This window comes from Strigops habroptila, chromosome 1 (genome assembly GCF_004027225.2).
Source record: "Strigops habroptila isolate Jane chromosome 1, bStrHab1.2.pri, whole genome shotgun sequence".
In the NCBI taxonomy this organism is placed as follows: Eukaryota; Metazoa; Chordata; class Aves; order Psittaciformes; family Psittacidae; genus Strigops; species Strigops habroptila.
Window position 1 is genome coordinate 103,933,035 of NC_044277.2, and position 12,530 is coordinate 103,945,564.

Consider the following 12,530-nt stretch of genomic DNA (forward strand, 5'->3'; position numbering starts at 1 on the left):
ACCGTACTAACAAACCTCCTCCTTCCCCTCCTCCACCGGGAGCATCCCAGCAGTCACAGTGCTCCTGCTCTGGTGATTTGCTCTCTCCGTCATCACCCCTGCCACTGGCAGCATCACCTCCGTGTGAGCTGGCCTTGCCAAAGCATGGGAAGGTCAGATGGCTCAAAGCACAGAGCCAGATTTCTGCAAATCCCAGGGGAATCTGCATCAAATACAAATATGCCCACTCAGCATTGCAATATTACCACGGATCAGCTATGCCATCACAAACTACTGAGCACTTTGCAGAAAAAAATAGCTAAAACCCTCATGACAGCTCTTCTGCAGCAGATTATTAACCACTGTAGAGATCCCTTCCAGGCTGCAGGTTTTTTTGTTCTGTGGAGAGAGTTATTTGCCAGTACAACTGCCTCAAAACATATGGCAACGAGTGTTTTATCTCTTAAAAGTGATAATACAGTTGCTTAGAACAACAGGCATTTTTAAAGACCAAAGCCAACATTTGGTGGTGGAGGTTTTGCTAAAGCAACATGGAGCCATGAGTCAGCATGGAGAAGTTCTTCCTAGGAAAGTTCTCCGACCACAGAACTACTTAAAGTGTCTGTTTAATGCAATGAGGTTGTTTATACCTGTAGCACACTGCGTATCAATTGATCAAACTTCAACTTCAAAGGGGTCTCAAGAACTTGGAAAGAACAGTTTGTTTAATTAATCATGCAAAACAAAACCCAACAAAGGCAAGACATCAGCAGTAGAGTATATGGGGTTCTGCAGAAATTAGTTTCCATTAGACATAATCGGAGCAGCATCTCTCATTCCCCTGAGAACACTGATGCAATTTATCCCTTGAGCTACACACCTGCTTTTGGAGTCAGACCCATTGTATCATTTACATCAAATATGTAGAGCATTACCCACAATACGATGTAGTCCAAAACAACACCCTACACATCTCAGTTTTTTAAACTGTGATTTATATGCTCCCAGTGGTTACAAGCTGCTTTTCAAATAGGGGGCAGAAGCACAAACTAGTCCATTACCTTCCTTTTTGGAGAGGCCCAGCAATGCTGTCAGCCCGTCCCCGTCCCTCAGCAGGGACGTGCATTAATTCATGACTTTTCCTGAGCAGCCAGGGCTGGCTGAATTCCCACTGTGCTGGGCTGGAATGCGAAGCTGCCCCTTCCTGGCAGGCTGCTGGGGTCAGCCTCTGCCATTGACTCAGCTGCCCCTGTTTGCACTTCAGCTGCTAATCAGACCTCTCTAACACCACGGAGATGACTCCTGCTCAAATATTTGGCTTCACGAGAGCCCAACTTGAAGATAACACGTAAAACAGAACATAGCACGGAAATTCATGGGAAAAGCACATGCTTATCAGGATGGTAACACATGGGATGTCTGTGTAATGTGGCTAATCATGGCTTTATTGTTGGGTTTTTTCCCCCTAAAGATGAGCTTTCTTGCTTTAGGGAGCTTTCTGATCTGATCTGCTTTCCATCTTCTCTATATTTCATCCACTTGGGTAATGAAAAAGAATCTCATTTGATCCCTTCTTACTCCAAGTGACAGCCAAGCTCCCCAGTTCTCCCAAACGGGTGCACAGGTCTGCACTGCGGCAGAAACAGGCAGTCTGCATTTTTTTGAAATGTCATGAAACCTTCATCCTTACATTAGCATCTGTAAGACATACACATTCCAAAAACTAAGCAGGTATGCTGTTTTCATTTCCCTCTGCTCCAGTCCTACCCCAGGGGACCTTTGTGCCTTGCCTCTAATATAGACCTCACCCCTTCTGGCTGAGAATGCTGGGGTCCATCCTCTCTTCTGTGAGCAGGCCTAAAAAAGTCTCCAGCCATTCTGCTCAAGTTGAGTGTGGGTTTTTCAGTGACTGACAAACCGAGCTGCTGCCCTTGTTTAACACTTCTCGAACAATTCCCTCTGGGATTCACAGGGGGTCATTTATACATTAATAAACCAATGTAGCTTGGGCCTGGATTCTTAGGCTGTGTGTATTTACTACATGCAGAAGCAAAGACTGCCACTTCTGAGTCCTTTAGCTTCTGCTGGCCATAACACCATAGAGCGGCCAAGCTGAACTTGCTCCCAGGCACCTTGTTTTGCTCAGGGTGTGTTCACATTTGCTGGCATGAACACTGCATCTTGCACTCTGAGTACGGTATAGCAACACCAACAAACCATTTCCCCTCTGGAATGTAAATATAACCTAGCATTTCAATAGCTGTGTTGTTATAAGTGGCCTTGATATGGCCACAGCAGAGCTACCAAAACACTGGATTAGACTTGGATGTTTTACAAGCTGATCCAATTTTAACTCATTCATTTATTGGTATCGCACGCAGTTCAGCTACCTTGCTTGAATGCTGCACAACCAAGAACAAGAGTCAATATTTTCAAAGTCCCATGCCTAAGGCTGTCTGTGTGAAGTCAGTGTAATGTAGCTCTGACAATGAAGCTAACTTCTGGGTTAGGTTCTATTGACATGACCCGGGATTAAAAAAACAAAATTACATTGTAGCTATAGAGCTATTTTAATACATGTGGTCTTACTATAACAAACACAACATTTGTACATACATACTATGTTCAACAGTAATAATGGTTTCAAACACCACGAGCTAAACCCTCAAAGTGTCACAGTATTTAAACCTATACACGTCAGGGTTCCTATCTACATTTTATTTTTTTGAGATATTAAGTCTTCCCAATATTTCTCTGCACCCAGAAAGGGCTATAAATTCCAAGGAAAGGGGAACCCCCCCATCTTTTATTTTAATTTCCTTTTTTAAAGAAAGAAAATGAAAGCTTTTAGAAAGTAAAACGATTCCAGGGACATGAGAGACTACGGATTCAATAAACTGCAATACATTTAGACTTAGCAATTTTGATTCATAAATTGCTGTTGATTTATTTTCTCATTTATACATGCATATCAAAAGAAATACCTCAACTTACTCCTGATTTGTACCTATTTACAAAGCAAGAATCAGACTTACATTGTACATAATGTGATCATAAGACTACTAAGTATTTATGAGTTATGAGCACAAAAATAATTGATCACAAATACTTGTAAATGTTTAATTGAAATATTGGTATAGGTGCTAAAAGGGAGGGAAATTAAAGAGGATATCAGCTCCTCAAGCAAACAAGCCGATTCCTCTGATTCTACTTCCCTTCCTGTGAATGCTAGGGACATTTCTTGCCTACCACACTGCAGTGATTTATGACTTGCTATGTGACATTATGAATGTATACAAAGCCTCTTGGTTTTACACAAAAAAAAAACGTAAAACAGACTATTACATCATCTTAGCTACATTGAAATATGTGTTCCACATCTTCAAAATTGATGGACCAAGTGGCCATAGGTTAGTATCACAGAATGGTTTGGGTTGGGACGTTAAAGCTCATCTACTTCAAACCCCCCTGCCATGGGCAGGGACACCTTCCACTAGAGCAGGTTGCTCCAAGCCCCGTCCAACCTGGCCTTGAGCACTGCCAGGGATGGGGCAGCCACAGCTTCTCTGGGCAACCTGTGCCAGGGCCTCACCACCCTCACAGGGAAGAACTTCTTCCTAATGTCTCATCTAAATCCACTCTCTGTCAGTTTAAAGCCATTACCCCTTGTTCTATCCCAACATGCCCTTGTCAAAAGTCCCTCTCCATGTTTCTTGTAGGCCCCCTTTAGGCACTGGAAGCTGCTCTAATGTCTCCTCGGAACCTTCTCTTCTCCAGGCTGAACATGCCCAGCTCTCTCAGCCTGTCTCCATAGCAGAGGTGCTCCAGGCCACAGAGCATCTTTGTGGCCTCCTCTGGACTCACTGCAACAAGCCCATGTCCTTCTTATGTATATGTTTAATCACTGTTCATAAGTGAAGCTTTACTTCAGGAGAGGGGAAATGGCTTCTGGTTGATTCCTTATTTCACTCACAAGCAAAGGCCTTGCTCTAATTCCCAATAAAAATCAATATAGAGACTTGCAGTGAACTTTACCTAGACTCCACATAAGTTAGCAACTTATTCTATATGTCTGCTCACGCAGTTCCTGCCTCAGAGTAACTTCTAAAGAAAGTTGTTCACATCTGCGTTGCATAGTCTTTGCCACTTTTACTCCCCAATACTTCAGAATTCAAAGGCACTTAAACTAGTGCATTTAAGGTTGTCTTCCCCCCCCCCCTTAAATACAGTCAGTCTTTTCCATGCATGCGTTAGGTTTCTATAGTGGTGTGTGTTGTTACCTAGGTTATCACAAGGGATAGTATTTCCTTTTGTCTGTGACATTTGATTAATTACCAGACTTATAGGACAACTTCCAGCTGCCTGTACCTGTGTGTATTTGTCCATGTACATAGGCAAATTAGGGGGGAAAAAAATCATACCTTTGGATTTTAGAGCCTAGATTTGTAACTACTACATGTAAAAACCCAGGCTGGACACCTTTCTGATTTCCTATGGGTAAAACTGTACTGTGTCTTAGAAAACTTGGTTTTGGGGACTTTAGTATAAAACTATGTCTAAGAAAAAGAAGACAACAAAGCCTTTCTCTCTGATGTCCCCTAAGCTGTATGAAAGAAACTGCAGTAGAAAGACAGATTTAATGCCTATGATATTAAAACAACCCAAACATCACCAGTGGAAATAGAAGCATTTATACACCAATAATGTGGAGAACAAGAACACATAATTACAGTTCCACCAGTCAGTACAAGGAGTATTTGCATGCACTAGTGGAAGGACTATGGAATTCAGCTCCGTAAGAAGTCAGCAAGAGGAATCCTACAAAGAGTGAAAACACTTAAATTCATACAAAATTTATCAAATTGATTACGACTACATATACCAGCACTGCTCAAAATCCTGGCCACCAAATATATAACAGAATGTGGCTGAGAAGGCACTTCACTCATTTCACAGTCACGTTGAGATGCCATTCCATGATTCCTTTGTGTTTCACATACTCACACAGTTCTCAAGCTTGTCCCAATAGCATTTTACTAATTGAAATCACTCCTGAAGCCTGAGACTGAAAAGTGAATGTTGTAATCCCTCTTGTTTAAATCAAGATGATTTCAAATGTACGCAAACATGATGCCTGGTAGGTGTGCCTCTCTAAATATGTCAGAGTAATCCGTGTGCATGTCCAATTGCCACGCCATGGGGCTTGGCAGCCTTGCTGTAGTGGAATTAATATTGTGCCACTCAATAGCAAAGAGACACCTGGGCTTGGAGCAAGCCTGAGTGAAGCACCCTGAGGTTAAACCTCTGATTTTCACATTTCTTGGTCTGTGCTGAGAACTTAGCACATACTTTATTGCCATGGCCAAAGCTGCCAGGCATGGAGGTGAAAGGTATCCATAAAACAAGGCAAAGGCAGTGTGGGGATGGCAGGCCATGGAGAAGCTCTGCAAGGGACATTTCTGCCCTCCACAGCAAGGATACAGGCAGAGATGTGCCAAACCAGCCAAGGCGTGGCTGCAGGATGAGTTCAAACCCTCCCATACCCCAGTAAGGCCTTAGGGTGCTTGTGCTCCTGGGATGAAGAGCAGCTTCGTCTCAGCAAATCTTTTTTCCCTTCCATCAACTTTATGGCTCTGATGGGTCCATGCTGGAGGGCTCTCACAAAGGGGCAAAGACAACCACAGGTGCTGAAACACTCACCATGGCCCTGGGTCATTTCTGCTGCTCCACAGCCCACAGAGGATATTCCCCCCTTTGCTCCCTCCAGACAGCCCAGGCATAAGCCTGGTTTACAAGTTATGGGGGTCTGGACAGAGACTGATAACGTATTCTTAGCTCTAAGTGGCTGCCAAATAAACCCTAGTGGAAACCATGCAAAGCTGCTTGTGAGAGCAGTTGGAGACAAGCTAGTGTTTGTCAGCCATCTATAGATAACTCCCAGGCTTGAATACTCGAAACAGTACCAAAAATTTAACGTTTACTCTTATAAAATGCTGCTCCCCAGCCTGCCAGACTGACAAACCCTGTGTTTTTAACTAGGGTTGAAAAAAATAAAATAAGGTTTTAGCAGTAGAAATGTAGGAAGTATGGTTTGATGCTTTGTAAGCAGGGAAGTAAACTCAGCTTCCATTACATCTTCTCTGAGAAAAGATGTAACAGCAATCCCAGGCAAATGTGGTTGTGGGAAGCAAGAAGGTACATTTCTGCCCTGCAGTCCCTTTGCCGATTGCCACTTCTGACCCATCTGTCCCCACGCCTGTATTTCAGTATCATCCCCTATAAAAAGTTGAATTCTGTAATCTTAGTAGGACAGATGTTTTGCTCCCTGTCCTGTCTGTAGGCCAAGGTTTATGCAAAATAAAACAGAATTCCTTAGAGCTGATAGAAGCAGTTATTGCTATGAATAGTCCCTCAGTGAATTACTTATCCACATGAGGAAGCATTTACAGTATTTGAAGAGCCAAGCCCAGAAATTCTGCTGTGATTTTTCATACAATGAAAACCTACATTTACTTGCAGCATTAATAACAGATGGATACAGAATAACTCACTGAAAAGCACAATGGGTCATATCATTAGATGGTATATACCTGGTCTATCACCAGTAACTTGTGTACAGCCACATAGCTTTAGACTAGCATGCATCACCAGTTAAAGCCCCATTTCTTGAACACATCTAAAATACTGTGCCTAATCTGGCATATTATTTGGCTTTAAATCATATGCCAACAGGAAAGCCTAATCACATATACTTTATAAATAAAATAAAACCATGGGAGCTTAAAAGCTTACAAGTTTGTGATCCAGAGTTCATGTATTTCAGGTTCTCACCAGTGCTCAAGCATAGAATACTAGAATCCTAGAATGGGTTGGATTGGAAGGAGCTTTAAAATCACCTAGTTCCAACCCCCTGCCATGGTAGGGACAACATACATGAACTTGATTCACACTGAGTCTGCTTTTGGAAGACTCACGCTTGGCATGTGGGGAAGAAGGCAGGACAGGAAACCAGTACAGATGCCCCGCCTGGAAACCGCTTCTATCGGGAGATGAAAGGCTGAAATGAAGGAAGCTGTATGTCAGCTAATGAGCACTGACACAACCAGTTAAGACTTTTTTATAGGTGGATTAGATTGTGAGAACTCACCCATGTACCTTCCACAGCCCATTAAATCACTGGGATGAAATACAGGGAAATAGAAAATAAAAACCAAAACCCAACCAACTTTCAAAGTTTCTGCACTTTGCTTTCCAGTTGCATGAATCTGACATTTCCTCCTCCTTCAGAAAAGTTTCAGAAATCTGTTTTCAGGTGTTCTTGGTTGGTTTTTTTTTTGGTGACGCATTGCATTACTACTTGTGCTACCAACAGCTCCCTCCTGGAAGCGTCAGCATGCCTTTGACTTTTGGACTCCAGGCTGTGTTCTGCCCCTTCCTCAGTGACTGCATTGGTAAAATAAAGTCCACGAGTTCCAGTACAGCTGCCTTCCGCTAAGGAAATACTTATGGAGAGGACACTGCTTTTGCAGACTCATTCCCAGAACTGCAGCATGATTCAAAACTCACTGGAGACACAGCAAAAATTTACATGAGAGAGCAAATACCATCTCCTTTTCCAAAGCTTTACAACACATCAACCAGCATTTCATATTCATCTCAGATGAATGAACCTTCAAATCATCATCTGATATTAATGTGCATCAGATGGTGATAGTTTAGATAAATTAAATTAGAGAAGATTGGTGGTAATGGTGATTATAGTGAGAGTCTTGCAAAATGAGCCTCCCCCTCCACATTTAGTGCTCTTACCAAGCGCAGCTTCGCAGTAGGGAGTTCTTACTTCCATGGGTTTTGCCAGCTGGGTAAACAGAAGGTTAAGGCAAGAACAGAAAACTTGACCCCGACAGCCAAATCCATAGTATTAATTTAAATAATTGCCCAAGTGCCTTAACTAAGGCACTGAGGACTCACTGGATTCACAGGTTGCTGAGGACACCCTGTACTGCGGAAGACTGTTCTGGCATCTCCTTGGGGCTTTAGGAAGTGATCTGTCAGCACCTGAATAGGAATATTTTTATCTGATTTATCCAAGATCACTTAGCAAGCTCTGATCAAGGAACAAAATCTAAACCCTTCATTTCCCCTCTCTTGTTCTAAGCAGTGTACACATTAACACCTCCATCTGATATGGCAATCCCAGTCATCTGAAATTCAGCAGCAGACTTTCTTGAGCATCCTTTTAAATCTCCCCATAGAAAAAGATTTCGGGGCAAACAACATGCTGACTGCAATGAAGAACACGTCCATACCACAACCAAGAGGTGTGAAACTGCAACCATGCAGTCACTGAGCCTGCCAACACCTTGGGGTATTTATGCAGGTGGCTGGCTGAAAGGGTTACCTGATTTAACTCAATTAAAGCCTACTCTGTACACCTGCAAGGTGATGTATGTAATCACAGCCTGTCAGAGGCAGACACACTCACACAGCCCATCAGATTTCCTCCAAGCAAGCCACTGAAGTTCATTAAAAATGTGCTGGTTTCCTCTCTGTGTCCTCAGCAGTATCTGCCGTCATTGTGAAATTAAGGATTATTCCATGTGCCCATTTAGTTTTCCCAAAACCAAAATATAATCTCACATTAAAGAACATACTACCTACAAAAATCCCATTCTGCCTGAATTTGCTTGCTCTTTCCCACTCCTCTCCCTTCTGACACAACTAAAAGCTAGTGCAGAGAAATGGGCTTTCTCAGTTTGCTTATTCTGGACTTTCTTCCCATTTCCCAAGTACAATCCTGCTATTCTTCCACTTTGCTTGTGTGGCCTCAGGAAGAGAAAGAGCTTTAAAGTGGGACAGCTCCCCTCAAAATAATTGCCTGGAACATTTGAAACCATGACAGAAGCAGATTTTCTGAACCAAGTAAGTAGACTCCAAGTTGTGCCTTTAATTGTGAAATACACAAAAATCACTGCACCCATGTGTCAAAGTTGGGTGATTGCAACGAAATCACACGGGATGGATGGGCTTTTTGCTAACGCTTTCTGTCCTAGATACACGTTTCTATGAGAGAAACAGCAGTGGCCTTTATCAGGATGAAAGAGGTGTGAGCTCATCTTCGAGTCAATGATGTGCTCTCATTTCAAGGGAGGCCTCATTATTTTTTGGCTTTATCTTTCTCACAGACACTAATTGCATAGTTCTTCCACTCTGGTGCTTGAAATCTCTTCCTGAAACAGATGAGCAAAAAATAAATTCCATTTTCATAGCTACTATTGAAGAGGTTTTAACAGGACAAGGAAAGTTGGTTGAAATCCTGCCTGGCCAAAGCAGGGGCTGCCTGGTCCTCTTTCCTGTATCCTCACAGGGCAGCTGGATGAAGGTGCTGTGAGACAACAGAAGCTGTGTAGGGAATGGAGTGTCCCCAGAAACTTCTCCATGGTACTCTTAATTCAACTCAGGATACCCCTGGTGAATTTTGCTGGTGCTACAGGACAGCTGCATATGTATGTTCCTCTTTCATATATGTTCTCTTGCTCATTCAAGTGCTGAGCACCTGGGACCAGACCCACCACATGAACATAATCCCACTATGGTTAAGAGGACCATATGGGTTTGATGCTTTACAAAGCTGAACCTGTACAGTGTTGTTGGGAGATAAAAATAATCTGAACAAAGTAATGAACCAACTAAGATAGTCTCCACTTTGCTATGGTTTATCATTATTTGAAATAATGTCCTTTCCACAAATGGGTAAAGCTAAGAAGATCATTTACAAAAGCACATAATTATTAAAGATTTGGTAAAGGTTTTTCAAAAGAACCTTCTAATTACCAAAATATTACCACTAGTAACTAAATCACTGTTCATCAGGAAGTCTGAGTCCCTATACCTTTTATAAAACTATTTCAATTGGAAAAATGAGGAAAGACCTCTACAAATGCACCTGCCCATGTGAAAACACATACTGATGGGTGACCTGAAGATAGTCGTGTGGATAAAGACAACTGAGCACAAAACACAGTCTTTGGACAGGCAGGCAGAAAACTGACACTGATACAGTTGAAGACATCTTAGAGCAAGTCAGCCCCCGGGTTACTTGCTTTGTAACCCAAGTAGGAGGTACAGTTTGTCTGGCCTACCCTTATAAGTCTTCCCAAGCAACAAGTAGGGCAAATGAGTTATATAATGCAAACATTCACAGGAAAAAGTGGGAGATCAGCAACACTAATTTCAACAGGAGCATTTTTTCAACATAAACTACACTGTTGAAGGTGAGCCAGTCAGTAGAAACATCCCCTTTGTCCGAAGAGAAGTGCAATTTGAAACAGCAAATTTAAAATGTCAGTTCTGGTTTTGATACTGAATCCATGCTGGCTGCATTCCTTCAGCTCTCTGTGTCTCAGGCTTATCATCTTCCGTGAAAAGGTGGAATGAAGACTGAACACACTATTGCTATCCCAGACCATGGTACGTCATGGCAGATAGAGAAAATGTATCATACAGACTCTTTAGAACTGCTACAATAAAACCCTTCGATTGAAATATTTCGGCAAAATTTGTCTGGGGTAAGCAACACCAAAAATGTTCTGTGTATATCCAGTCGGTCTTTTTCAACCTCTCCTATTATTAACACCAGCCCTGCTACAGTCTCTCATGACATCCCCTTGTTAACCATCTTACCCTATTGAAAATGGACTGTCTGTGCTCCTGCCCTCTGCTGTAGAAGCTGTGTTGACTGCCACTGTTAGTCAGGATTTACTAGATTTAATTTTTCCCTGTGAATGAGAGCAAAAGAAAAAGACCCACTGACTTGAGCAGCAGCAGCAACCCCTTGTGGTTCAGCTGCCCCCTCCCTGCTAGTCTGAGTGTCAGCAGAAACCCACTCCCTGCTGAGCAAAGCAGCTCAGTTTTAAAGCATCTCTTAATCCAAGTTAGAAACTCCTGCATGCGAGCAAGAGTCAGCTGGGGTGAATCTCAAGCTACCAGTGCAGTGAAGACAACTCCGATTTTCATCTGCTACAGTAATTCTTCTTGTAACAGCCTCTCATAAGGGGTTCTAAAATTGCACCAGTCAGATTTCTTTTGTCAAGTCTTTTCTCAAGGTTCAAAAGAGGTCTGAGAGCAAGGAGGGAACCAGTCTGCATCATCGTATCACTTTCCTGCAAAATATTGCATTTGAATACAGTTCACCTGTTTTGTTCTTACATCCTTCACAATGCCCAAGTAAGCAACACAGAGCTGAGACTCGTTACTCTTTCAGTGTAACACTACATCTGTCATCTGATATTCCTGTTTAACAAGAAGGCATCTCCTCAGTGTCTTTGATGAAGAATACTATTGCAAAGAACATAATCAGCTTTCCCTGCATCTCTTTGTCCTGAAATGTTCCTTTTGCTGCTAGATAATGAAATAAATTCAAGATTTCCATATGAGTTCCTGTTTCCAATCCATCAGCGAACAGTGTGTTCTTGTGTCTTAACTATGTGCTCTTCAAACTGTCTCCTAAATTGCAGGCATTAAAGCTCCCTTCCCATTTCCTGTTCTTCAAGATGCCAGTTGAGCTGGGATGAGCTCTGACACCTGCCACTTAAACACAGCATTTAGTATGGTCTAAGCAGCGAGCAGGTTTGGTCTGGAATAATGAGCCTGAAGTTTAGAAACCAAAAAAGGAATACAGACCTGTCCCAAGGTGCCTTTAGACTTGCATACAGGACTTTTCTGTCTCCTTCTCTCAAGTCATAGTCCTGAGGAATTAAATATCCAGCTTTTCAGGGCAGGAGGGTCTATGCTTTGGGTTGTGTAACCCAGCAGGGACATGCTCTCCCTGCAGGTGAGCTGGCACTTCATCTTTTAGTTATCTGAACCATTAAAACAAGCAAAGTTTCTGCCCAAGCTCAATTTAGCTGATAACAGCTGCTGGGAGGAGAATGCTCTTCATGTACAGAGCGAATGTCATTTTACAAATATAGATAATATTTTCCAGGAATGGCTTAAAACTATATAGATTAAAGAATAGTTTTGATAAGATGAGTCTGCCCTAGGGAGTATGTCAGAACAGCTCTTGTCACGAAAATCTTTTAAATGAACAAGCTTTGCATTGCATGTCTCACCTATTTCTGCCTCATTTTCTTGCCACAGCAAGCAGGGACACTAGTATAGGCAGGGATCGAACATGGGGACTGAATAGCAACACGCCAGTGGCTTTTCTCCTCCTACAGGCATGAAAGGCTTGGTAGCCATTCAAAGCTGCTATCAAATTTAGGATCAGACTTCGCTGAATTTGTACTGCTCATCAGTTCTAACCTTGCTTTTATCTGCTCAGCACTTCACACCTTCCCTCTGCAACATCAGCCTTTTGCTTTAGTCTCTCCTTATACCCTGATAACCGTGTAAACTGTGATGCTAATCAGAATATGGGAAGATATGACTCAAGGAGGATTTAGACAGAAAATCCTTGAGGCTAGCCAGAATAACCAAGAGACAAGCAGATTGCTCCTTAAGGAATCAATAACAATTAGGACATTGAGGCAATATGAGGATTACAAGTG

At 42.4% G+C, this 12,530-nt stretch overlaps 1 protein-coding gene across 6 annotated transcripts in view; it reads right to left on the reverse strand.

Moving 5' to 3' along the window:
* PRKAG2 (protein kinase AMP-activated non-catalytic subunit gamma 2) overlaps window positions 1–12,530 on the reverse strand; it is a 228,903-nt gene that overhangs the window by 89,974 nt on the left and 126,399 nt on the right. Inside the window, exon 1 of one of the 6 annotated variants that reach the window (XM_030512127.1) lies at window positions 7,789–7,834. The exons of the other annotated variants lie outside the window; for them this stretch is intronic. Within the exon in view, the coding sequence (XP_030367987.1) occupies window positions 7,789–7,825 (37 nt within the window). The 5' untranslated portion in view covers window positions 7,826–7,834. Of the gene's footprint in view, window positions 1–7,788; window positions 7,835–12,530 lie in introns of those variants that run through there. 6 annotated transcript variants of the gene reach the window in all.